General features: G+C 47.6%; 2 protein-coding genes across 7 annotated transcripts in view; one reads left to right on the forward strand and one right to left on the reverse strand.

The window, feature by feature from the left end:
- The window catches only part of EYA3 (EYA transcriptional coactivator and phosphatase 3), a 120,787-nt gene extending 104,532 nt beyond the window's left edge, over positions 1-16,255 (forward strand). For 3 of the 4 annotated variants that reach the window (XM_073007630.1, XM_007979797.3, XM_007979799.3), the window contains 2 exons: positions 8,097-8,197; positions 12,069-16,255. In XM_073007630.1, coding sequence (XP_072863731.1) covers positions 8,097-8,197; positions 12,069-12,149 — 182 coding nt within the window. In that variant the 3' untranslated portion in view covers positions 12,150-16,255. The other variant, XM_073007631.1, reaches the window with a different exon arrangement.
- XKR8 (XK related 8) lies at positions 68-27,541 on the reverse strand. Of its 3 annotated transcripts, none has more exons than XR_012089743.1 (4): positions 26,295-27,539; positions 22,928-23,124; positions 19,329-20,100; positions 68-1,128 (listed from the first exon to the last, which is right to left on the reverse strand). XR_012089743.1 is itself a non-coding variant. In XM_007979793.3 (4 exons), exons 1-4 carry the CDS (start codon positions 26,585-26,587, stop codon positions 19,385-19,387), a joined length of 1,128 nt encoding a protein of 375 aa, XP_007977984.1. In that variant the 5' UTR covers positions 26,588-27,541; the 3' UTR covers positions 18,512-19,384. The 3 variants fall into 3 exon arrangements, 2 of the variants coding, with proteins under 2 accessions (XP_007977984.1, XP_007977982.1); XM_007979793.3 differs by lacking the exon at positions 68-1,128 and having other exon boundaries at positions 18,512-19,453; positions 19,532-20,100; positions 26,295-27,541; XM_007979791.3 differs by lacking the exon at positions 68-1,128 and having other exon boundaries at positions 18,512-20,100; positions 26,295-27,538.
- Positions 27,542-27,712: the final 171 nt, after the last annotated feature.

Genomic DNA, 27,712 nt, shown 5'->3' on the forward strand with positions numbered 1-27,712 from the left:
TATGAGACTTGTAAAGTAATCACATGCATAGAACTGAAAGTAGAATGATAACTGCCAGAGGCTGGAGGGGAAGGGAAATGGGAGTTGTTCAACAGATGTAGAGTTGCAGTCATGCAAAATGAAAACATTCCAGACATCTGTTATACAATAGTTAACATGACGGAACTTTACACTTAAAAATTGTTAAGAGGCCAGGTGCAGTGGCTCACACCTGTAATCCCAGCACTTTGGGAGGCTGAGGCAGGTGAATCACGAGGTCAGGAGATCGAGACCATCCTGGCTAACACAGTGAAACCCCATCTCTACTAAAAACACAAAAAATTAGCTGGGTGTGGTGGCACATGCCTGTAGTCCTAGCTACTCAGGAGGCTGAGGCAGGAGAATCCCTTGAACCTGGGAGACGGAGGTTGCAGTGAGCCGAGATCGCACCACTGCACTCCAGCGTGGGTGATGAAGTGAGACTCCATCTCAAAATAATAATAATAATAATTATAATTGTTAAGAGATGCCAGGTGCAGTGGCTCATACCTGTAATGCCAGCACTTTGGGAGGCTGAGGCAGGTGGATCACTTGAGGTCAGGAGTTCAAGAGCAGCCTGGCCACAATGGTGAAACGCTGTCTCTACCAGAAATACAAAATTAGCCAGGCATGGTGGCGTGAGCCTGTAATCCCACCTACTTGGGAGGCTGAGGCAGGAGAATTGCTTGAGCCTGGGAGGTGGAGGTTGCAGTGAGCCGAGATCACGCTACTGCACTCCCGCCAGGGCAGGCAGGAGGAGAATGAGAAAAATCGTGTCTTGAAAGAATGAAGGAAGACTGATGGACTCATTCTAATGTTGTTGATGGGTCAAATGAGACCCAAGGGCCAGGTACAGTGGTTCACGCCTGTAATCCCAGCACTTTGAGAGGCTGAGGCAGAAGGATTGCTTGAGCCCAGGGGTTCAAGACCAGCCTGGGCTACATAGTTGTTGTTTTGTTTGTTTGTTTTTTAATTAGCTGGGAGTGGTGGAGCATGTCTGTAGTCCCAGCTACTTGGGAGGCTGAGCTGGGACAATTGCTGGAGCCCAGGTGGTCAAAGCTGCAGTGAGCCGTGATTACGCCACTCCAGCCTGGGCAGCAGAGTGAGACCCTGAAAAAAAAAAAGAAAGACTTGAGAATTGAATTGAAGATTATTTTTAGCTACATGAAGGTCATTAATAGCTTTGACATGCAGTTTGATTAGGGGAGTGACCGGGATTAAACCCTAATTGGAAGTAGTTTAAGAGAATTGACATTTTATAGAACTGGTATAACAATATTTTTATTCGACCTGTTTTAATATTTTTACTAACTTATTAGTAAATGCGAGAGAATGGAAAGAGAGTTGGAGAAGGGAACTATACAACTCTTTAGAGGAGGTTTGTTTGGAGAAGAACAAAAAAATGAAGTAGTGGCTCTAGAGGTATATGAACTTCAGAGGATTTATAAGATTCATAAGAGAAATTATATCTATTTTATATGCAAATGGAAACGATCCACTAGATGAGGAAAAATAATAATGGTGCCTATTGTGTGCTAGGCAACGCCAAGGCAGTAGGAATACAGCAGTGACAAAAATCCTCTGTCCTCATGGAATTTACCTTCAATCAGTGATGCTACGATAATTGGATTATCTGTATAGAAAAATAAGGCAGAATTGTTTCCCTTCTTTACGTTATATGCAAAAATAAATTACAGGTAGATTAAAAACTTACCATGAAAGGTAAGTTTTTTAATTTTTAGAAGAAAATATAGAAGAGTATCTGTATGATCTTAAGGTGAGGATGGACCTCTTTTAAGAATCAAAAGATAGTATAAAAAGCCAAAAAAAAAAAAATTATTGATTACATGGAACTCTTAATTTTACATACAGTTAAATATAACATAAAGTGACAAACTGGGCACAGTGACTCATGCCTTCAATTCCAGTACTTTGGGAGGCTAAGGCATCACTTTAGGCCAGGAGTTCAAGACCATCCTGGGTAACATAGTGAGGCCCCATCTCTACAAAAATAAAAATTAGCCAGGTGTGGTGGCGAGTACCTATAATCCCAGCTACTCAAGAGGCTAAGGCAGGAGGATCACTTGAACCCAAGAGTTCAAGGAGGCCGCAGTGAGCTGTGACTGTGCCACTGCACTGCACTTTAGCCTGGGCAACAAAAGGAGACCTTGTCTCTTGAAAAAAGGTAACCAGACAAGCCACGTTTTGGGAGAAGGTATTTACAACACATTTAATTGGCAGTTAGAATACAGAGTCTATAAAGAACTCCTGCCAGGCTCAGTGGCTCACACCTGTAATCCCAGCACTTTGGGAGGCTAAGGTGGGTGGATCACCTGAGGTGAGGAGTTCGAGACCAGCCTGACCAACATGGTGAAAACCCATCTCTAGTAAAAATACAAAATTAACTGAGCGTGGTGGCACATGCCTGTAATCCCAGCTACTCGGGATGCTGAGGCAGGAGAATCGCTTGAACCCGGGAGGCCGAGGTTACAGTGAGCCAAGCAAGATTGCACCATTGCACTCCAGCCTGGGCACCAAGAGCAAAACTCCATCTCAAAAGAAAAAAAAAGAAAAAGAATGCAGAATCTACAAAGAACTCCTGCAAATCAGTAAGCAAGAGACAATTTTGAATATAGAAAAATAGGCAAAAACCTTGAAACAACCAGTTTGCCGAAAAGGGAAACAAAACTGTCAGTAAATATATGAATAAGTCCTTAACCTCACAAATTAAGGAACTGCAAATTAAGAAGATGCAAATTTAAATATGGTGCATTTTCCAGCCATCAGATAGACAAAAATTTAAATCTAACAATGTAATGGGAACTCTGACTCTGCAAATGGAATTGAAAATGGATATAACCTGCTTTGGAGAACGTTAATGTCTAATGAAGTTTGAGGTGTATATAACCCTTTGATCATGCAATTCCACTTTTAAGAGATATATGTATATACTTTAGAGCAGGGGTCTGCAAATTACAGTCCATGGGCTAAATCCTACCCTCTGGCTGTTTGTGTAAGTTTTTATTGAAACCATGCCCACTTATTTATACAGCTGCTTTCACACTATAGTAGCAGAGCTGAATAGTTTGAACAGGGACCATAGGGCCTGCAGAGCCTGAAATATATACTATATACTGTTTGACTCTTTATGGAAAAAGTTTGCTAACCTCTACCTTTGAGTAATTCTCACATGCGCAAGGAGACATGTACAAGGATTTTTTTGATGCACCCTTATTCATAATAGAAAATAACTGGTCTGTAAACCTGTCCATGAACAGAAAATTGATAGATATAATCAAACAACAGAATGCTATATTGCAGTTAAAAGTGGATGAAGTAAAATTACATATACTCATAAGGATTAATATGAAAAACAGTAGGCAGGGTGCGGTGGCTCACGCCTGTAATCCCAGCACTTTGGGAGACCAAGGTGGGTGGATCACCTTCCTGGCCAACATGGTGAAACCTCATCTCTGCTAAAAATACAAAAATTAGGCCGGGCGCAGTGGCTCAAGCCTGTAATCCCAGCACTTTGGGAGGCCGAGATGGGCGGATCACGAGGTCAGGAGATCGAGACCATCCTGGCTAACACGGTGAAACCCCGTGTCTACTAAAAAAAAAAATACAAAAAACTAGCCGGGCGAGGTGGCGGGCGCCTGTAGTCCCAGCTACTCGGGAGGCTGAGGCAGGAGAATGGTGTGAACCTGGGAGGCAGAGCTTGCAGTGGGCTGGATCTGGCCACTGCACTCTAGCCTGGGCAACAGAGCGAGACTCCGTCTCAAAAAAAAGAAAAAAAAAAATACAAAAATGAGCTGGGCGTGGTGGTGTGCGCCTGTAATCCCAGCTCCTCGGGCACTTGAGGCAGGAGAATCGCTTGAACCCAGGAGGCAGAGATGATAGTGAGCCGAGATCGTACCATTGCACTCCAGCCTGGACAACAGAGCAAGACTCTGTCTCAAAAAAAAAAGAAAAACTGATGAACAAAAAACATTGTAGACAGATAAATGTACAGTATGTAATATTTATATAAAGATTTAAAATATTTACATTTTAGGGGTATTTGAGAAGTTCTGTAATGTCTTGATTTTTTTTTTTTAATCTAAAGCAACTATAAGGGTCAGGTGGAGTGGCTCACGCCTGTAATCCCAGGGCTGTGAGTAGCTGAGGTGGGAGAGTCACTAGAGACCAGGAGTTTGAGACCAGCCTGGACAACATAGACCCCATCTCTACAAAAAAAATTTTTTAATTAGCCAGGTGTGGCCAGGAGCCGTGGCTCACGCCTGTAATCCTAGCACTTTGGGAGGCTGAGGCGGGCGGATACCTGAGCTCAGGAGTTCAAGACCACCCTGGGCAATGTGGTGAAACCCAGTCTCTACTAAAATCAGCTGGGCATGGTAGGGGGCACCTGTAGTCCCGGCTACTCGGGAGGCTGAGGCATGAGAATTGCTTGCGCCTGGTAGGTGGATGTTGCAGTGAGCCAAGATCACACCACTGCACTCCAGTCTGGGCAACAGAGCAAGACTCTGTCTCAAAAAAAAAAAAAAAAAAAAATTAGCCAGGTGTGATGGCTTGTACCTATAATCCTAGGTACTCTGGAGGCTAAGGTGGGAGGAGCACTTCAGCCCACAAGTTTGAGACTGCAGTGAGCTATGATTGTGCCACTGTACTTCAGCCTGAATGACATAGCAAGACTTTGTCTCATAAATAAGTAAATAAATACAGCAACTATGAAGTGTTAAGATTTTACAAAGCTTCATTGGTGGTAGGCATTTTTTTCTTTTTTTTTGAGACAGGGTCTCGCCAGGCTGGAGTTCAGTGATCACAACTCACTACAGCCTCGACCTCCCTGGCTCAAGCAACCCTCCCACCTCAGCCTTTGAAGTAGCTTGGGACTATAGGTGCACACCACCATGCCTAACTTTTCCTGTTTTTTGTAGAAATGGGGTCTCACTTTGTTGTCAAGGCTGGTAATTCTCCATGCTTTTTTGTATGGTTGAATTACTTCATTTCCTAGGGATTGGGTGGAAGGGAACATATATGAGAGCTCCCTTCAGATATTGTTAATGCTGCCGGTTGCATTATGTATATCATAGGAACCCAGAGCCCTCACTGAGTCTTCCACATCTGAAAGACAGATTTTCTGTAGTGCTTATTGTACTGAGACCTGGCACCCGCAGGCTCATCAGGCTTATGTAAATGATCTCATTCCCTCTGTCAGTAAGTGTGCTTATTTGGTGATTTTCCTCAGTCTCAGTTCATCCAGAGCTAATTTGCAAGGTTGCAGTGGGATCTGGTGCCATGGTAACCACAGTTACCAAGGCTTGAGGCTTTTCTTCACAGAACTGTGAAATGGGAGCAAGGAGAAGAAATACTTTTTCACTTCCTCTGAAATGATAGCAAAATATAGTTCTCTTAATGGCCATTCTGTGATTTGGGGACATTAAAGAGAATTCTCAAAATAATTTCTGAAAATGTCAGAAGTTTGTTTTGGGGGGTTTTCTTGAGACAGGGTCTCACTCTGGTACCTAGGCTGGAGTGCAGTGGCACGATCATAGCCCATTGCAACCTTAACCTTCCCATGCTCAAGCGATCTACCCACATCAGCCTCCTGAGTAGCCAGGACTTCCGGCGTGCTTCACCACCATACCCAGCTAATTTTTTAACTTTTTATAGGGAAGAGATCCCACTGTGTTGCCCAAGCTAATCTCAAACTCCTGTGCTCAAGTGATCCTCCTGCCTTAGGCCTCCCAAAGTGCTGGGATTGCAGACATGAGCCACTGCCCATGGCCAGAAATATTTTAATAGAGACAACCCAGGGACTAATATTCTCCAAAGACTTGGCTGATCTTACAGTTCACCAGCTTCAATTGCTTGACATTTGGTTAACTGATTAGTCACTGGCCTCATCCTCCTGAACAGGAAAGCTCGTATTCAGAATTGTTTTGAGAGTATAAATGGAAGTATTTTACCAACTGTATTGGAGTGAGTCCTATTTTCATGGAGCTGCTTCTTTACTTTGAGCTGTTAATAACTCTCTTGGCTTCTTAATCCTTTTAAAGGAGACATTACAGAGTATGTTTCATCCTGGATCATTGTATGCCAGGACAATGAAAATGTCTGTGTTCTTACCCTCAAAATATGAGTTACTGCCTTTGTTGAGTCTTACAAGAAAGTCAAATCTGACTCACTTAAAAGAGTTTTTTTGCTGCAGACAGATCATAGTAGACTGTGCATCTGGTGGAGGTTGGCTTAGTTTGTAAAGCTGTAATGGGTGAAATGGAATTAAAGAACTCTTCAACACCTTGAACATAATAAGAATTTATTATTAGTTGAACGGTTTAATGTTTGAACTGAATTGAGGCATAAGACCTGGACTACAGTCCTCTACTGAATCATTTGTGAGATTAATATGAATTTACTCAGCAAACATTGATTGAATCCCTCATATGAATGTAAGGCAAGAGAATTCTATGTAAAATGTTAGCACTAAGAGAGACCCGAGTGCGCCTAAGCCAAGCCTTGTATTATAAGTGGTCAGCTGAGCCCAGAGTAGACTAGTATCTTGTCCAGTTGACTAGTCCATCTGTTTTGAAGTGCCACTGGGGTAAGGATGTCAGAAATTGGCAGTTATATATCTGCATGACTTCTCCTGTGCCAAGTAGGACTTCTGAATATGGAAATATAAGTTCTGGCCAATTACGTTATCTTAGATTTGTGTATTTATATATTATAATGATTTTCCAGCAGATGGCAGTCAAGTGTCTCGAGGAAGAGGCAGCTTTTATCTTATTTACGCAGGAACCCTGGTGCTAAGTCACTGTATTGGGCAAGGGGAAGGAACAAGAAGGTTGATAGAGCAGGATGAAGAAGAATGCCAAAGTTAGGACCTTGCTTAACTGAAGAAGGTGGCAGAAGCAGGGAGACAAAAAGAGCAAGGGATATAACTTCCTTTTATTTATACAAATAAAGTATCTTTCCCACAGCAGTATGATCTGTGCATGTTTTAGTTGTTGATTGCAGATGGGATTTGAGTTTTGATACAACACTGCCATGTTTCTCAAAACCGTCTGCAGTTCTGAGAAATGGATTTAAATCACCCATTTCCCAAGGTCAATTTCAGTGATGCAATATCTTGGTTACAACTCAAGATGCAGTAAGTAAGGAGGTTCCAGATATGACAAATGTTGCTGCCGTATTTATTGGTCACTGTTCTCAATTCCATGCTGGGGCTCTTCTCTCACTGAAAGACATGAGGCCCATACACAGGACTGTTTCTGGGAAATGAAGAATTGGAAGGAAATGGCTTTTTGTTTGTTATTGTTTCTGACAAGAAATCAGAGCCTTGTGTTTTCATTTCTCTTTTCTACCCTAAAACATTTCACCTCAAAAATCATTCATTCATTATGGTACAGTGATCAGAGCCTAGATTTGGAGTCAGGGGCCCCAACTTCTAGCTACTTGCTTGTTTGTGATCTAGGGGCAAGTTACTAAACCTATGAATCCCTCCCATTTATAGAAATTCCCTCCCACTAAGATCTTAGGGACTTCACCCTCAATGTGAAGGTTAAAATAAGTTTTGTTTTGTTTTGTTTTGTTGAGACAGAGTTTCACTGTTGTTACCCAGGCTGGAGTGCAATGGTGCGATCTTGGCCCACTGCAACCTCCGCCTCCCAGGTTCAAGTGATTCTCCTGCCTCAGCCTCCTGAGTAGCTGGGATTACAGGCATGTACCACCACGCCCAGCTAATTTTGTTTTTTAGTAGAGACATGGTTTCTCCATTGTTGGTCAGGCTGGTCTCAAATTCCCGATCTCAGGTGATCCACCTGCCTCGGTTTCCCAAAGTGCTGGGATTACAGGCATTGAGCCACCGTGCCTGGCCAAGTTGTTTTAATGGCACAACTTCACATTCCTTGGGTAGAGGGTCTACTGGATCTCTAGCTCCCATCCCTACTCCCCAGAAAGCAAACTACGTGGGCTGTCATTTAGTCCACCTAAGCACAGGCAGGTGAACCTAGCAGCAGCCCTCTTCTTTGGTTTTGAAAAGAGTATTCTAACAGGAAATTTCTTTTTCTCATCAGGTAAGGAGAGCTGCTTTGAGAGGATTGTGTCAAGGTTTGGAAAGAAAGTCACATATGTAGTGATTGGAGATGGACGAGATGAAGAAATTGCAGCCAAACAGGTAACCATGGTAAAGAAAAATAGTCTATACTTGTAATTACTTGTGGTAATTACAAGTAACTAGTCTATACTTGTAATTACTTGTACATCAAGTAATTAGAAAAAATGAGAAAAACTACAAAATCTTAGCAATCTATTATGCATTTATAGTATCTTCTCTTTCTTCCTCTCCCATTTTTCTTTAAAGAAAAAGAGGGTCTTTTTTTTCTCCAGATGGAGTTTTTCCTTTTAAGTTTTAGATCCATCCCTTCCTTTTCCTCCCTGTCACTCAAGAATCTTAAAATCTTTAAGCCGTTCTACAGGGATCCCATCATTCAACCTGAGATGTGCCCCATCTTCCATCTTCAAAGACAGTGCCTTCTCAAGCATCAGACTTGACTGCAAAAAGGCTAATCTTTCTTTCTTTTCCATTATTCAAGTTCTCAGACAGTACAACCAATAGCTCTTTCTGTAGAGAACGTCTTTCCTGCCTTTGAGCCCTGGAAAGATTGCTCTGATGTTAACCCCATCACTATACAGGTCCCAACTTCAGGTCATCCCTTATTTATTTATTTATTTATTTTCTTTTTTTGAGACGGAGTCTCACTCTGTCTCCCAGGCTGGAGTGCAGTGGCATGACCTCGGCTCACTGCAACCTCTGCCTCCTGGATTCAAGCAATTCTCTTTCCTCAGCCTCCCAAGTAGCTGGGACTATAGGCACCTGCCACCGTGCCCAACTAATTTTTGTATTTTTAGTAGAGACGGGGTTTCCCATATTGGCCAGGCTAGTCTTGAACTCCTGACTTTGTGATCCACCTGCCTCAGCCTCCCAGAGTGCTGGGATTACAGCCTTGAGCCACCACGCCCAACCCAGGTCACCCCTTCTTGATATACGAAACAGTAGATGAAAGAGTCTTGGCTATAGAACCTAAAATCCCATCTGTGTATCAGCTATGTGACTTTGAACAATTATCCTCATCTGCTAAATGGATCTGTAGAAGTTCTTTCCCTCCCTACCCCAATTTATTTTCTTCTAGCAACTCTATTTCTTAGACCTGGAGGCATTGGGTTGCCAGCTAGAACCAACTGCCCTGATACTCTTCATCCAGTTAAGTAGAAATCTTAGCAACTATAATAAAGTATGAGATTGGTAATCAGTCGGCATTATTATCTCATGTTTCCGTTTGCTACTTTATGTAGCAATTCAGGGATCCTTATTTTTTCGCATATGTTATGAAGCTTTAATTCTAATGTGCTTCTTGTTGCCCTCTTTGGGAAAGACACTAGTGGGTATACGCATCAGTGTTTCCTGGTCTGAAGAAGGGTATGGGGGAGAGAAAGAACAACTCAAGTCATCAGCAGAGTTGGTAACTCTGACAATGTCTAGAATCATCTACAATAGAATACACCATTGTGGCTGGGCACAGTGGCTCACGCCGATAATCCTAACACTTGGGGAGGCCGAGGCAGGCAAATCACCTGAGGTCAGGAGTTAGAAACTAGCCTGGCCAACATGATGAAATCCCGTCTCTACTAAAAATATAAAAATTAGCCGGGCATGGTGGTGCATTCCTGTAATCCCAGCTACTCGGGAGGCTGAGGCACGAGAATTGCTTGAACCCTGAAGGCGGAGGTTGCAGTGAGCCGAGATTGCGCCACTGCACTCCAGCCTCGGCAGCAGAGCAAGACTCTGTCACAAAAAAACAAACCAAAAAAGTATATACCGACTGGAAAATGCCTTAGCACTTTATCCAGTTCAAGCTATACTCTGTGAAGGATCTTTTCTGCAGCCTTTCTGACAGAAGTCTCTCTAGTCCTTGCTTGAATATGCCCAAGGATGAGGGCATTGGTTCCCAGTAGCCTATTCCACTGAGGGGTCAACCAAACTGTTAGGGTGTTCCCCCTTCTACTGAGCAAAAATTTCTCTACCTTCATATACTAGGCTGGCATTCTTTTTTTTGTTTTGTTTTGTTTTTGAGATAGAGTCTCGCTCCATTGCCCAGGCTGGAGTGCAGTGGTATGATCTTGGCTCACTTCAGCCTCCGCCTCTGGGTTCAAGCAATTCTCGTGCCTCAGCCTCCCAAGTAGCTGGGACTATAGGTGCACACCACCACTCCCAGCTAATTTTTAAATTTTCAGTAGAGACAGCGTTTTGCCATGTTGGCCAGGCTGGTCTCAAACTCCTGACCTCAAGTGATCCACCCACCTTAACCTCCCAAAGTGCTGGGATTGCAGGCATGAGCCACTGCACCTGGCCTCTAGTCTGGCATTCTTGAACATAACAAATCGGTTTCCTCTTCTGTATGTTAATAGCCTTTTAAATATTATGTGTGAGCAGCTGGCTTAAAAAACAACTAGGGTGCCGGGCGCGGTGGCTCAAGCCTGTAATCCCAGCACTTTGGGAGGCCAAGGCGGGTGGATCACGAGGTCAGGAGATCGAGACCATCCTGGCTAACACGGTGAAACCCTGTCTCTACTAAAAATACAAAAAACTAGCCAGGCGTGGTGGCGGGCGCCTGTAGTCCCAGCTACTCGGAGGCTGAGGCAGGAGAATGGCGTAAACCCGGGAGGCAGAGCTTGCAGTGAGCCGAGATCGCGCCACTGCACTCCAGCCTGGGTGACCCAGCGAGACTCCGTCTCAAAAAAAAAAAAAAAACAACTAGGGTATATGCCAAAACAACTGTGTTCTAGCACCTCAATATTCTGAGTAATTTGGAACCAGTTTCAACTAGATGATAGGAACATTAATCTCCTCAGCTTCATAGAACATGGTTTCCAACACTTGGGTTTATCAAAGCCCTCCTTTAAAATATGGCCTCCACATGAGAATCACTTAAACCTGGGAGTGGAGGTTGCAGTGAGCCAAGGTAGCACCACTGCACCCCAGCCTGGGCAAAAGAGCGAGACTCTGTCTCAAAAAATATAAAAAATAAATTTAACTTAATTTAAAAATATGGCCTCCAGGCACAGTGGCTCGTGCCTGTAATCGCTAGCACTTTGGGAGGCCAAGGTGGGAGGATTGCTTGAGCCCAGGAGTTCAAGACCAGCCTGGACAATATATTGAGGCTTCATCTCTGCAAGAAATAAAGTATTAGCCAGGTGTAGTGGCACATGCCTTTAGTCCCAGCTACTTGGGAGGCTGAGGTGGGAGGATCACTTGAGCTCAGGGGGTCAAGGCTGCAGTGAGCCATGTTCGTACCACTACACTCCAGCCTGGGTGACAGAATGAGACCCTGTCTCAAAATAAAATAAAAAGTAAAATATGGCCTCCAGAACAGCACACAGTATTCTGGACATGATTCTGACTACATAATATAATGAGATTATTATTTCCCAGATCTGTACATTCTCCGTCTTGGACATAGAAAAGATTTAGGTCTTGTAGTTCTGAAACTTACAAGAAATTAACCATCCATAAGACAATATAATCTTATATCAAATACTAATTTTTCACCTGGGCCATTTTATTTGATCCTTAAGACCCTGTATGATAACTGGAATGCCTGTAGTTCCAGCTACTCAGGATGCTGGGGTAAGAGGATTGCTTGAGCCCAGATTCAAGGCCACAGTAAGCTATAATCACACCACTGCCCTTCAGCCTGGGTGACACAGCAAGACCCTGTCTTCAAAATAATAGCTAGAACAGGTAATCTCTCAAAAGCACAAAGTACCACTGAAACTTATTTAAAATTGCTCACATTTATAAAGTGTGCAATGTACAAGGTCCTTATACATATGACTATTTGATCATTATTACAGCCCTGTGAGGCAGGGATAGATAGGGTTACCATATACCTTGGGGAGAGGTGTGCTAAGGAAGGAGTATGGGCAAATATTTAATATAAGCTCTCAGAAGAAGTTGGATTAACCAGCTATCCCCACTCTCTTTCCAGCACAACATGCCTTTCTGGAGGATCACAAACCACGGAGACCTTGTATCCCTTCACCAGGCTTTAGAGCTTGATTTTCTCTAAGAACTGGAATGAGGAGCCTTCCCCCTTGAGCTCCTTTTCACTCCTGAAGGGAGCTGGAGACTGGAACCAACTGAGAACTTTCTCTGTCTCTCTCTCTCTCCCTCTCTCTCTGTCTCTGTCTCTTCCTCTCTCTCTGTCTCTCCCTCTCTCTCTCTCTGTCTCTCCCTCCCTCCTTCCCTTTCTCTGTCTGTCTTTATCCATGGAATTCTGGCGAGAACACAATCAGAACCAACAGCTGCAATTTTTGCTAAGAGTGAGCTGCAGCCCCGTGTTCATCTCCATACAGAAGCAGGAGACAGTTGGATAGACAGAACAATGGACTCACTGCAGCTACAGTGCTTTTAATTCTTCTGTGTTTTGTTTTTGTTTTTTTGTTTTTTGTTTTTGTTTTTGTTTTTCAAAAAATGAAAAAGAAAAGGAAATTCCTGGGGCAGAGTTGCACTCTTAGTCCATGACAAGATTGAGAATTACTCATAACTTGTGGTGATCAGATAAATGCAGCAGACTTTTATGATAACATCTCTTGCAGTCTTAGAGTCTCCTTAGCTTAGAATCTCCCTTATTTCCAGCGACTGTGTATGTTATTTTTATAGGTAAGGGTCTGATCTCTGACACAGGTTTCCACCACTTTCTTTTTCTAGCAAGAAAGTGTGTAAAGTCTTGAAAATAGTAATTGAAATATCTAAAATACCTCTCTGTGGCAGTAGCACCTCTGTAGCTGCTCCAGTGGTCTGCTCTCTAGGAGGATTCCTTTCCTGTTCTTCCATCTCCTAGCTGGTGAACTGTGGGGCACTGAACACTGAGTAACTTTAAACTTTGGCATTTCCCATCTAGAAGCCTTAGTCTTCTTTCCAGTCCCTTTTCCCTTTAGTCAAATGGCACAACCCTAAAAACTCTTTCAGCTTGATTCTCATTCAGACTGTATCCCAGGAGGCTTAGCTTCCAAACTGGAGAGAAGGAACTAAAGTGTCTTATGAATTTCACCTTCTTTGGCTCTTGAGACCGAAAGGTTCTACCTGTTCCTCCTGCAGAGAAGTACCCATTTCCCATCAGATGCTCGCCCCTGCAGTTTCTTCCTTCTTAGTCATCATAATGCTAGTTTGTTACCCCTTTCCTGCCCTCTGCACCTCATGTCCACCTCCAGGCAGCTCTGGCGAGTCCCCAGGTATTAGACCCAAGAATTCAAATCAAATCTAAAAACATGCTTATAACTACATTTTGGCCAAAACTGCCAATGTATTTGACTTCCTTTGTGGAAGCCCTAAGCCATATGAAGGATGTCCCAGGTATATATTTTTCCAGATCTCTGCCTGAAACTGAAGAGCAGATTGCTGTATTTAAATTTTCCCATGGAAAACCCTGCTTCTCAAATCCCATTCTAAAGTAGGAAGCCAGAAAGACTTTGCTGATTGTGGGGGGAGGGGAGGTACAGACAGGGTTTCACTTTGTTGCCAAGGCTGGTCTCGAACACCTGGCCTCAAGCGATCCTCCCACCTTGGCCTCTCAAAGTGTTGAGATTATAGGCATGAGCCACTGCGCTCAGCTAGACTTTCCTGATTTAAATGAGAGTGCTGCATCATTCCCTACTTCATGGCCCAGAACTTAATCCTGGGCTAAATGCAGGAGCATCTCTCGACCTCTGGGCAGATTGGTGGGTGCCCAGGCACTAGTCACAGCCTTCCAGCCCAGCCATGATTGTTGGATGCCCCATCCCTCCAAGAGCAATTTGGGCATCTGCTCAGGCAGGATAAAATTCCCTAGAGCTGAGGAAGTTTAGCCTTTCCCAGGCTGCAAAGAGACAGATGATACAAGCATCTCAGATTGAGATGCAGGATTGGTCCGCAGAAGGAGGCATCGTTGACCAACCCCAGCTATAATTGCTTGTCGCCAGAGACTCTGCATACCCATTTCCAAAGATGTTGCAGCACAAAGAGGCAAGACTCTTTTCAATGCCAGGCCACCCAGATAGCAACAGAGAGAGGCTGGTATACACATTCCTTCAGAACTCATTGAAAAGTGCTCATGACTCACGATTTAAAGGAGTAAGTTTTTGCTGAGTAGCTGAAGTCAGTGCTCCTTTACTTAGCTGCCTCTTTGGCCTTGTTTCCTGTGGGGTTGGGAGGAGGGAGATGTAGTGTGAGGTAGGCCTTCCCTTGGTCTGTATTCAGCATAGTTCCTTAGATGCTGCTCTGCCTTGTTTGATGGTTGATCTTAGGAAGCTCTACTCTGAAGCCTCAAACCCTCCCCCTAATGCAGTATAGCTGTTGAGTTTTTGTCCTGGACAAAGGCCACAGCTGTTGTGCTGCGCTTCAGGTTTGTGAGGCTGCGGAGTGGTACCCCCACCATGCACACAAGCACACACACAGATACTTCCCTCTCCACCCTTATGGGAGCTCTTTATTTTAGAATATAACTTGGACTCACTTTTATCAATGGCTTTTTTCCTCTTGCTCTGACTTCCTAGCTTAGCTCTCTCCAAAAGTAACTTGAACTTAACCAAGAGAGGTAAGGAGGCTGAGCAGAGCAGTCTCTGCTCATTCCTGGTTGTTGCCACCCTCATTTAGATGGAAGAGAAAACAGGAGCTTCTTGGCTTTTTGCCAAAATGAATTGTCCAGGGAACACAGTGCTGTCTGTAATTACCCTGCCTTTTTCTCCACCCCAACACAAAAATTTGGAAAGGAAAATAAGTGGGTAGGATTAAGAGCTGTTGGAAGTAGAGGGCCAAAGGACACTGTGAGTCCATTCATCAAGGGGAAGGCCCTCTTCATTAGAGTCCTCATGAAATTAGCCAAATGATGAGTCCTTCCCCAGCTGGACATGGTGGGTTCTCTTTTTTTTTTTTTTTTTTTTTTTTTGAGATGGAGTCTCGCTCTGTCACCCAGGTTGGAGTGCAGTGGCGTGATCTCGGCTCACTGCAACCTCCGCCTCCCAGGTTCAAGCGATTCTCCTACCTCAGCCTCCTGAGTAGCTGAGATTACAGGCACCCACCACCACACCCAGTTAATTTTTGTATTTTTAATAGAGACGGGGTTTCACCATGTTGACCAGGCTGTTCTCAAAACTCCTGACCTCAGGTGATCTGCTCGCCTCGGCATCCCAAAGTGCTGGGATTACAGGCATGAGCCACTGCGCCCGGCCAGGCACTGTGGGTTCCACAAGATGGGTCTGTAATGTCACGGTGAGGGCTCTCTCTAGTAGTAGGTCTGGAGTGAGGTGTGTCTTGGGTTGAGGAGGTGGCTTGACTTTCGAATGTAAAACTGACTGTGCCTTAGCATCACCCTGTCCAATGCCCCTGGGGCAGCTGGTAGTGTCCAGAAGAATGGACACCTGCTCCAGATTTAGATGCCTATCTGGGCTTTTGTTTGATTTGGGGTGTTCCTGTCTAGTGTAAAGCTAGTGAGTTGCCCCAAGAGACTGATGCCACAACTTGTTCGCAGTTTACACAAACTCAGCTTTAAAGCTCCAAATAGAATCTGATTGACAAACTCTAGCTGCAGCATGTGGAGCTTCTAGATGTTTACTACCTTGAATGATTGTCAGTGTCACTGAACCACGGGGGAGAGGAGTATGGGGTAGAGCAATGGTCTAGGCTAACAAGTGGTGAGCTTAGGGTCTTCCTCTGACTCCTTACTCCTCAAGGAGGCAGGCAGTTAGGGTCCCTCTTAAGCAGGCTTCTATTTCTTACCACTAAATTGGTTTCCTTTTTCATCCAGAAGTTAGAACTCCCCAGATACTCACACTATAGGGTCTGAATTCCGAGATTCTAAAATATCTTAAACCACAAGAGAGAAAATGTAGTGCTGCCCCGGCCCCAGTCAGCAGGCCATCTGTCCCTTCCTCTCCTGAGTCAGACAGCTCTGGCAAGCAAGGCTCCTTGGCTAGTTCCTAATGCACTGACAGGAGCCCTCCCATTAAGGACGACTTCTACTCAAAATGCGACTCTCCCTCTGGACTTCAGATGCCTCTGTTAGCAGGAAAAGGCATTGATCGGATTGGATATATTTATGTGACTGCGGGCATTTGTGGCTGTAGAATCCGTGACCATAATGTTATATGTAATGGGAACTATCTTATGAACTTGAAAAAATAAAGTTTTTATTTTCTATAGTTTGCTCCTGTGTCTTTTCTGAATAGGATCAGCATAGTTGCCCAGCTATGTGGGGTCCTAATTAGGGCTTCATAAAAATTCTAAAGAGTTCATTAGAAAGATGTCACCCTTTCAGTAACTGGGTCATTTCACCAAAAAAGTAAGAACAAACCATTTGGTATAAATATACATGGGAAAATATTTTACAGTCATTTGCATGGGAGCATGTATTGTTTCTAAAACATATTTTGCTTTTAAAGTTTAGAACTGGAGTGAGAAAAGATTTCACTCGCTGCCAAATGTGCTGAAATTTAATTATTAAGGAGAGAAATCAGTACCTTGCCGCGCTGCACTTAAACCACAAAAGCAATAAAACTAGCAAACTGATATCAGACCTCATTTGATTTGCCCTGATTTCATGTCACATCAACTACTTATTCTCATTTCATTTCTCTGATTTGGGTCTGGCTGCATCCCTCTGGTCTGGAAAACAGTCACGAAGCCTTTCTGCCTTTTAGTCAATGAAGGAAAACAGAATTGGGTTCTAGCTTCCAAGTACCATAAATGTCAGACTATAAGATGTATTTCTCCAAAAATTCCCCAGAGAAGAGGAAGTTGCCTATTCTAGTAATTAAATGTTTTCCTCATTAGGTGCACATTAGTTGAAACAAACCCGTTAGCTGCTATATCCTTACTCAGTTATAAGTACAAATATTAGAAGTATTGATTTCCAAGCACAGAGGAGATAAACATCGCCATCTCTTCCTGCAATTTCAGGTGTGTGTGTATGTTTACATGTATTCAATTAGAAGAATGGTCCTTTGTTCTAAGATTGGTACATCCTTTTATGAGATGATGAAAATAAATGGTGGTAGTTTTTTGTTGTTGTTTTGAGACGGAGTTTTGCTTTTGTTGCGCAGACTGGAGTCCAATGCCACGATGTTGGCTGACCGCAACCTCTGCCTCCCGGGTTCAGGTGATTCTCCTGCCTCAGCCTCCCGAGTAGCTGGGATTACAGGCATGCGCCACCACTCCTGGCTAATTTTGTATTTTTAGTAGAGATGGTGTTTCTCCATGTTGGTCAGGCTGGTCACGATCTCCCAACCTCAGGTGATCCACCCGCCTTGGCCTCCCAAAGTACTGGGATTACAGGTGTGGGCCACCATGCCCAGCCAAATGGTGGTAGTCTTTAATGCCCTTTCTTTGTTAAAATTAAGTTTCAACCATGTTGGCCATTTTATAGGTACATGATATTCAAAAGTCTGAAAATCACTAGACAGGATGATCTGCAGAATCCTTTCTGCCTCTAACCATTGCTTGTATGTAAAAGTCACTAGCATCGTCTTCCCAGATCCTCTCCCTGCCCCCACCCTTCATCTCTGGGTCATCTTTAGCTCCAGGCCAACAGAGTGGTTACAAGTGCTTCTTCATCCTGTGGAATTCTGTTTGCATCATTCCATCATTCCTTCCGTCACAGTGGTTCAAGCTACCAGTGACTCCAGGTTCTGCTCCTTCTCATGACATTTATAGGCCACCCCCAAGTCACTGCTAACCAGCTTACCCATTCTGCAGGAAGGCCTTCCCCAGCCATTCTATATAAAGTTGTAATTCCCACCCCCAACACACAAACACCTACACTCTCTCTCCCTATCCCTTTCCCTTTTTCTTTCAGCACTTAACACTATCTGATATACTAAATGTTTTACTTATCCTGGTTTTTGTGTCTCCACCAGAATAGTAACAGAGCTGAGACTATCCTGGATCCCATCACAGCAGTGACTGGAACCTTTTCTTCTCTATCTCAAGAGATTTTTCTGTCCCTTGTTTCTCCAAACCACAGACCTCCTAGAACAGCAAAAGGTTCCACTTCCCCAGCACCATCACCCACCACATTCGCATCCCCTAAGGCACCTCATTACTTAACGTCTCAGAGGTCCCAGCAAGAAGACCTTTCTTCACCAGGCTCCTATATTCACTTCCTGGCCCTAAATGTGTTTGTGGCCACTCCTGCTGGGCCCAGCAGCAGAGCTGGTGGTGAAGAGGGATGCACTAAGTCAGCCCAGATCTGGATTCTTATCTCCAGCTGAGCTGTCAACCCCATGCTGGCTCACCAGCTCCTGAAACTTCAAACACGAGGTTGAGAAGCCCCACCTAAGCCAGACCTCTCTGTTCATGGACCCTGACTAATTTTGAGAGGTAGATTTTATGCCCCTGACCTCTTCCAGTTGAGGCTCTGAACTCCATAAGAGATTTCATTTGATGACACAGACTAGGTTGGAGGATTTCATGAGGCTTTAATCATAACCTAGTAATACTGTTAAAAACAACATGTCTGACACTTGCGGACACCCACAGGGACACACATTCTCTTCCTCTCACACAGACTCTGAGGTAGGAGGTACACTGGCTAAGGAATAAAAAATACTCAGTGGTTGTACAAGGCTCAGACCAGGCTCACAAGGCTCTTGGTTGAAAAGCAGCCCCTTGAGAGCAGGAGCAGAGGCCAGGCCAGCTTCACTGAGATCCCAGAGGTTCTAACTGGGGCCACCGAGAGTTGGGCATCCCTGGCTTCTGGCATTTGAGATCTAACCCAGGACTGGTTGGTGCAAGTAGGGGATGAAGCTGGGGTGGTAGCTGGTCTTGTTCCAGGTTGTAAGGACAGAATGATGTTCCTGGCACATAAACTGCTCTCCACGAAGATTTCTTTCATGAATTGAATGAATGGTGTGGGGGAGGGGAGGAAGAATTCTAGAGGACAGCCCCTGTGGCCTTCTAGCCCAGGATAGGGGAGCTAAGGGGTGGGGCAGCACCTATACCAGTCATTTTAGAAGTGGCCAGGGAGGTGGAAGTTTTGGGGCACCAGCTATACCAATGGCAGGGGGAAAAGAAAAGGTAGTCTTCTTTCCTCCCAAAGTGTCTTGTACATAACTGGGGCTCTTGACCCTGCAGGGCCCAGCCTTTCTCATCTTGTTCACTGTGAACTCCTTTAAGGCAGGCCTCTGCCCCACTCAGCACCATCCCGGCCCAGCACAGGCGTCCCATTATTGCTGAGTGCATGGAGGCCACAGCAGCATCATTAGCTTATCCTCACCTGCCTTCTGCCAACAGAGTCACTCTCCATCTCTGCCAGCTGGGTCTGATCCTGCTTCAAAGGACGCCATTCACCTCTCCCTTCACTGGCGAAGCAGCCTCATCCTTAGCCTTGGGGAAAAAGTTCTGTGCTAACCGTGTCATGCGCCTGTTCTGAGGCAGCTGATACCCCTCTGGGGAAAGCAGACTCCGGGCCCCGTCTACCTGGTCAGGGTCGGGCTTCCAGAAGCAGCTAGGGTGCAGCCAGCGGTAGTACACAAGCCGCAGAGCCAGGCCCAGAAGGAAGCAGCCGCAGCCCACAGGCAGCCACAGCTGCAGGGGAATCCCGCTGGGCAGCCAGGAGCTATGAGTCATCCAGGTGACCACCAGGAGAATGCTGTCAATCAGGAGGAAGGCAAAGTGGATGGTGGCCCGGCCTAGGGTATGGCCCTCAGCCACGTTGAACCAGGAGAAATAGAGGATGATGGCCACCGTCACCCGGTACAGCCACTCGGAGCTGGGGTCCGGCATAAAGTCTGTGCCCTGAAGCCAGACCCAGAGCAGCAGTACCAGCCACAGGCCCAGGAAGTGCAGGGCCACATAGCTGGGGAAGAGGGCTGCGAACAGGGCCACAGCCAGGACTCGGGGCCACAGCAGCAGCAGGTTCCACAGGAAGTAGATCACGGAGGAGCCCAGGCCCAGGAGGGGCTTGGAGGGGAGGCAGGTGCGCAAGGCCCGGTGGTAGTCGAGCAGTGCCCACGAGATGCCCAGGAAGGACGTGCAGATGCCAAACCCTGCAAAGAGTAGGAGAGAACCATGAGTCCTGGGGCCAGCCTGCTTGGCATTCCCCAGGGGTCGCAGGTACCGTGGGGCCCCCCCCGCAGCAACCCTGGAGTAGGTATCACAATCCCTCATTTGCTGAAAGCAAATCTGCAGCTGGAGAAGAGCCAGTGAGTTCCCATAACCAGAAGCAAAGCTCTGACTCCTGATATAGAGCCTGCCGCTCACCACAGTGCTTTGCTGCGCAGGTGGTATTTGTCAAAGGTGAGAGGGTGTGACTTCTGGCCCACCCAGCACTCAGCACCCCTGGGCCTTGGCTGCACCCTGGGCATCTTCCAGGGCCCCATAACCCTTTCTTTCTGGGAAGAACACAAGCCTTTCTTGTGTCTGAAAATCAACAGCCTCAATTCCCTCTTTCTTAGTCTCAAAAGGGGAGTAGAAAATCCCATGGGGTGGCCACAGGCTCTGGCTAAAGCTGCCCTCAGGGCCTGGAGAGAGGTCCCTGCTGTGTGGACAAAGTCTCCCCACTTCCCTCCCCTCTCCTCCAAGACCAGAGGCCATCGGACTGACCCCTGGTCTTGATTTTCCAAGATCCAGAAGTTTACAACAGGGGTCCTAGGGTCCTATCCCACCTCCTGGTTGCCAGTCCTGGAGCAGAAGCACAAGGGCCTCCAGGGAGGGATGGAAGTGGCACCAGCACGTCTCCCGACTGCTTCCTCCCCTGTTCCTGTCCACCGCAGTCATTCGACAGATGTTTACTGGGAATCTATTAGGTGCCCAGAACCTACTCCTAGCCTGGAAACAGATCTGTGCCCATTAGCCTCGCCCAGGTCTCAGCAGGGCTGATGTTTTTCCAGTTTGCCCAGCATGCCACCTTCCGTGACCGTGACAAGCTCTGCCCAGGCTGTTAGGTCGCCAGAAGCACATGCCCCACTTCCCCGGCCTACTCCATTACCCTACAGGCCCAGCTTGAAGAGCCCCTGGAGTCACCCGCCCTGGCCCCACGCCACCCACTCAGCTGTGTCAGGTATCCCTGTCACATGCCACCCACCTCTGTCTGGAGTCTCATCACACAGTAATTATCTAGTTCCTTATCTCTGAGCTCCTCCAGGGTAGAAAACAGACTCTTGCTCACTTGGGATCCCCCAGCAGCCCAGTACCTGGCACATAACAGCAGCGAAAGAGATGTTTGCTAAATAAAAAGTAGGGAAAATCTGTCTTTCCCCCTTACCCCCTGCCACACTCGCAGTGCAGACTGTCTGCACTTGGCCCTGGTTCTAGACACCCCCAACCCTCAACAGACAAAAACACGTGCCCAGTGAGTGCCCAGTGACCCAAGGCAAGTCACTCACCTTTCTGCACCTCTCTAAAAATGGAGATCAATGTAGCACAGACCTACAGGGCTGCTGTAAACTTGAGCAATGATGACCGTAAGCGCTTCCCACAGGGCCTGGCTAATAGCTGGCCTTCGATTGTGACAGCCGCTATTATTGTTTTTTCAATCAATATATAGACTCAGACTAGCAAGACGAAAGGGCCCTTGGAGATCGAATCCAACCTCCATCTTGCACAGGAAGGCTCTCCGGGTCACACAGCGAGTGACGGCAGAGTGAGGACTGCTTCTTTGAGAGACTGTGGCATTTATGGCAGGGGTGGAGGAAGGCAAAGGGGAAGGCTTGGACCCTGAATTGGATGTGAGTCGGGGCCCTATTCAGCTTGGCCACTGTCTGGGTCTGTGAAAATGGGCAAGTCACTTTCCTTTTATGGACAAAAACCCTCCCAAAGCTCCTCACTATAAACTTCACCCTTGCTTAGGGGGCCCTGTGAGCCTCCGCCACCTGCCTCTCCCTTTTCCAGTCACTCAGCACGTTGTACCCTAGCTACTTGTTTTAGTCTATTATCCTGGCAGGGCAGGGGCCGGGTTCATCTTGTTCACTGCTGTGTCCCCAGCACAGTAGCAGGCACAGAAGAGATGCACAATGAAAACCTGACTGGATGAAGGCATTCAATACATTGTTTCCTGTTTCTTTTTTAAAAGTTTGAAGAGATGAGGTCTCACTATGTTACCCAGGATGGTCTCCAACTCTGGCCTCAAGCCACCTGTGCACCTTGGCCTCCCAACGTATTAAATTGTTTCTTAACTAAAAAGTTACCTATGCTACATCAGGCACCTTACACACTTTATTATCTTCAAAATTATAAAAATTACAATTAAGACTTCTGTGCCAGGCACAGTGGCCGACACCTGTAATCCCAGCACCTTAGGAGGCTGAGGTAGCAGGTTACTTGAGCTCAGGAGTTCAAGACCAGCCTGGGTAACGAAGTGGGACCTCGTCTCTACAAAAAAAAAAAAAAAAAAAAAAAAAAGAAAGAAAGAAAGAAAAATTAGCCAGCATGGTGACATACACCTGTAGTCCCAGCTACTCAGGAGGCTGAGACAGGAGGATCACCTGAGCCTGGGAGGTCGAGGCTGCAGTGAACCATGATCAGGCCGCTGTACTCCACTATGGGCGATGACAGAGTGAGACTGTACCAGGAACTTGTGTACCAGGAAATGGGCTTTCTTTGCATCACCTCACTCAATCCTTTCATCAACCTTATGAGGCAGGAGGATTTAAGTCCATTTTTCAAATGAGAACGAACATACTCAGAGAGGTCAAGGCATTTGTCCAAACTCAAACAGCTGCAGAGTGACTTTAGGTCTCAAGCCAGATCTGCCTGACTAAAGCCTGTTCTCCTGTTTTCTAAGCAGCCTCTATAAAAGAATAAAAACAGTTCCGACATTTGAGAGAGACCCCCCCCAAGCCACGACAGGGGGGCTGGCCACTGGCCTTCACTCACACTGGTAGTACTCAGCCCGGCCGCTCTGCAGCATGATGGCCAGCACCAGCGTGAGCTGTGGTGCCGTCTCCAAGAAGGTCTCGAAGAGCCGCAGCATGCTGATGTCCAGGGAGAGGAAGTCGGCGTAGGCCAAGTCAAACTCAGAGGGCTCCTCCTGCTGCCACACCAGCAGCCCCTGGCGCAGCTCCTGCACGCACCTAGGCACCATACACAAATGTCCCGAGGCCAGGTTAGTGTCCTGTGAATCCCTCAGCCTTCCACCCATCTAATGAACGGACACAGGCCCCAACCTGGCTCCTCACATCCATGCTATGGGACCGTCGGCCATGTCCTAACCTCACTGAACTTGTTTCATCTGGAAAATGGGGATCGAGGCCGGGCGCGGTGGCTCACGCCTGTAATTCCAGCACTTTGGGAGGCCAAGGCGGGCTGATCACGAGGGCAGGAGATCGGGACCATCCTGGCTAACGGTGAAGCCTTTGCCTCTACTAAAAATACAAAAAATGCTGGGTGTGGTGGTTCACGCCTGTAGTCCCAGCTACTCAGGAGGCTGAGGCAGAAGAATCTCTTGAACCTTCAAGGTGGAGGTTACAGTGAGCTGAGATCGCGCTCCAGCCTGGTGACAGAATGAGACTCCATCTCAAAAGAAAAAAAAAAAAAAAGGGATCAATCAGTGAGCTGAGATCGCACTCCAGCCTGGTGACAGAATGAGACTCCATCTCAAAAAAAAAAAAAAAAGGGATCAATACACCTTCTACTCCGGCTGGCTAAGCACTGTCCTAAGCTCATCGCAAACCTTGTCCTGTTTACTTCTCACAAAAGCCCATTTTACAAATGGGGAAACAGGATCAAGAAGCTAATAAGGTCTGGGGGCAGTGGCGGGCGCTTGTAATCCCAATACTTTGGCAGGCCAAGGCAAGAGGATCACTGGAGGCCAGGAGTTTGAGACCACCCTGGGCAATACAGCACGCCCCATCTCTACAAAGAATTTTTTTTAATTAGTTGGGCATGGTGGTACAAGCCTGTAGTCCAAGCTACTCAGGAGGCTGACGCAGGACGATTGTTTGAGTCCAGGAGTTCAAGGCCACTGTGAGCCATGATTGTGCTACTGTACTTCAGCCCAGACAACAGATGCCCTTTCTTTTTTTTTTTTTTTTTTTTTGGAGACAGAGTCTGCTTCTGTCGCCTGTCACCCAGGCTAGATTGCAGTAGCACAAACTCGGCTCACTGCAACCTCCACCTCCCAGGTTCAAGCAATTCTCCTGCCTCGGCCTCCGGAATAGCTGGGATGCTGGGATTACAGGCATGCGCCACCACACCTGGCTAATTTTTGTATTTTTAGTAGAGATGAGCTTTTGCCATATTCGGCAGGCTGGTCTCGAACTCCTGACCTCAAGTGATCTTGCCTCCCAGACTGCTAGGATTACAGGCAGGAGCCACCAAGCCTGACCAGACCCTGCCTCTTTAAAAAAAAAAAAAGCAAACAAAAAATTATAAGCAGCTAATAAGTACTAGAATGAGGATTTGGATCCGAACCTGAATTGGAAAGGCATGCTATAAAGTTGCCTGAGGCAGTAGTTCTCAAACTTTAGTGTGCCCAAGATCTCCTGGGATCCTGTGGGCAAGATGACATTTGCCTCTTGGGCACTTCTGGGCACAGGCCAGATGGAATCAGACTCTGCCTTGCCCCAGACACACAGGGAGGGGCTGGAGGAGGGTTAGATTGGAAGGAGGGATCCCATTTAAGAGGCTGGCCCTGAGGGGTTAAGGATGGAGATTGGGGCAGAGTTAAGAGAGTCCAGAAGTTGGACAGACAGGCCTGGGGTACCGGAAGGCAGGAAGAGTAAGTGGAGGATGCACCAAGGACCCTCCACCCAGAACTCTGCTCTCAGTTGCCTATTGGGAGGGAACCCCGTTCACTCATTACAAGCTCATTCACCAGACATGTACTGTCACTTCCCCTGGAAGGGCCCAGGAACACACTGAGGAGCAGGCAGAGAGGGCGGACTGGGCTTCTCCCTCAGCGGGAGCCTTTGCCTGTGGTCCCCCAGTGACCTGGCAGAGGCCCCGGCCTCGGCCTATTCACATGCAGGAACAGAGACCCCGTTTCCAAAGCCAAAGCCAGTATAGTCTGCTTGACTGAAGCTCAGCAGAAATACAGGCAGCGAAGATGCACAGCTCATGGAGGCCTGCCCAGGACTTAACAACTGCACCCCTTCATGCCCACCCGGGGTTTTCTGATATCTCTACAATCCCTCAGGCAAAACTGCCACATTCAAAGCTCCTCTCCTCCACTCCTGGAGACCCCGTGCAACTTTGTCAAAGCAAGATCTCAAGAGTTTGTAAAAACGGATTCAAGAGCGGATCCTGGCCCCGGCCACCCCATCCCAACCCACACCACCCTCTGCCCTGACTTCATCGCATGCCTTCGACCCCTGGGTTTGTTTCCCCATCTCTACGAGGCTCCACCAGGTCCAAACAGGAGCAGAATCCACACACATTTTCCAAGACCCAGCCCGTGCCCAACCCTGGTTGGCTCCACAGGCGTGGATGAGTCAGAGGCCATCTCTGCCCTCTTGCTGGGTCTGGGGTGGCAAGCCATGGTTCAGGGGGAAGAATATAACCAGGCAGACAGGGTGAGAGGCGGCCTCTGTGAGGGACAAGCGCTGTCGTGGGGTCAGGGCTGCTGAAACTCGCAGGGAGGCCCAGGTCATCACAAAGCGAGCTGAGGTTGCTGAGTGCTCACTCTGAGCCAGGGTCATTTCACTTCATCTTCACCAAACAGGCAGGCGCTATCCCCATCCCAACGGGAACAGCAACCAAACAGCCCCACTGAGAGGTCAGTGCCTTCCCAAGGCCCTGCCCGTGCTGAAACATGGGGTGCTGAACTGAGTCCGCAGCCCCTGCCATTACAGGCCAGGCACTGTACGAGGCACTTTCTCACTCTTTCGCTCACTCCTCACAATAGGCCTGCCCGTCACACCTGTCTCAGGGTGACTACCGCCTTTCTGTGGAGGAGGAAACTGAGGCTCAGAGAAATGCAGAAGTGAGGTGAGAGAGGGCAAAGCCAGAAGTAGATCCCTGAGAGGTCTGACTTCAAAGCCCAAGCACCTCCCTTTCTTCCCTGGGCCTCAGTTTCTTCGCCTGTGCCAGGAAAGCTAGGGCTAGGATGAAGGCAGTCTACCTGGATTCCCTTTCCATAAAGGGCTGCACGCTCACCTGTAGGCAAGGCGCCCACAGGACTTGGTTCCCTCTCCCAGTCCCCTTCCCGGCATATGACGGCATATGACGTGTCACCTGTACAGGTGACCAGCTGACGCAGGTGCTGAGCTCCGACACTCCTCCCCTCCGGGGGAGAAGCACTCACCTGTACAGGTAACCCAGCTGCAGGAGATGCAGCAGCGCCAGGCAGCGGCGCGGGGGCTGTGACCCATGCAGGCCGGCAGGGTCAGCGCGCAGCCAGAGCCAGCTGAAGAGCTGCAGCGCCACCGAGGCCAGGCCCAACAGCGCCAGCACCAGCGCCGCCCACAGGTAGCGGCCGTCGAGCGCATACTGGACGGCGGCCCACAGGTCTGCGCCCAGGTCGAGCAGGAAGGCGGCGGTGCCCAGCACGCACAGGACCAGGTCCCGAAGGAGGGCGGCGCGGGACGACCAGGGCATGGCCCTCCAGCCTCTGCCCTCCCCTGCTCCTCTGCGGTTGGGGCCTGCCCTCAGGGCCCGGGGTTGCCGAAGCAGGAAGGAGGCGGGCGCAGCCTTCGGGTCTGCCCGGGGCGGGGACCTGCTGGGCGGGACTTCTCCGTCCCGCCCCGTCCGGGGAGGAGCGAGGCCCGCGGTTGTCCCCCGTCCCCCACCCGAACCCTCCCGTCACCTAAATGCCGCTCGATACTCTGCTCCCACCGCCAGCCCAGGGGTCCCCCGACCCAGCCCAGCCAAATCCGCTAGGCCTGAAGACTGACTGCCCTTCGCTTCGCAGACTTCAAATGGCCTAGTTTTAAGTTTGAGGCGCCCGGAGGCCCAAGAAAGCGAGAGGGCTGGGAGACTAGAGCCTGGACTGGGGCTGCGATCCCTCACACCTGCATTGTTGCAAAACAAAACAACGAAACGCAAAGGCACATCTCATCCTTAAGTACAGGACTTTGCAACAATGCGTGCGCCTCGATCCGGGGATACACGGAGAGCACGGGGCGGCTGGGTTCACGCCGGCGATCCGAGTTGGGGGAGGGCGGGCGTTAGGTTCCTGCAAATGAGTTAACCTCATTTCCATACGAAAAGGAATAGAGGCCGGGCGCAGTGACTCACGCCTGTGATTCCAACACTTTGGGAGGCTCAGGCGGGAGGATCACCTGCGGTCAGGAGTTCGAGACCAGCCTGGCAAACATGGCGAAACCCCGTCTCTACCAAAAATACAAATTAGTCGGGCGTGCTGGCGCGCGTCTGTAATCCCACCTAGGAGGCTGAGGCAGGAGAATCGCATGAACCCGGGAGGCAGAGGTTGCAGTGAGCCGAGATGTCGCCACTGCACTCCGGCCTGGGCGACAGAGCGAGATTCCGTCTCAAAAAAAAAAAAGAAAAGAACAGGAATACAACAAAGAATCAAACGCACCATGAGCTTTGTTTTGTGAATAAAACATAAAACGCAAAAGAAATATGCTGTGGGGGGTCTTGGGTCGTCATTTGTTTTCTGTTTCTGGTTTGTTTTTGGAGAGAGTCTGGTTTTGTCGCCCAGGCTGGAGGGCAGTGGTGCGATCACGGATCACTGCAGGTCCTGGGGCTTCACTTCCTGAT

The sequence above is a fragment of the Chlorocebus sabaeus genome, chromosome 20 (genome assembly GCF_047675955.1).
Source record: "Chlorocebus sabaeus isolate Y175 chromosome 20, mChlSab1.0.hap1, whole genome shotgun sequence".
NCBI classification, from domain to species: domain Eukaryota; kingdom Metazoa; phylum Chordata; class Mammalia; order Primates; family Cercopithecidae; genus Chlorocebus; species Chlorocebus sabaeus.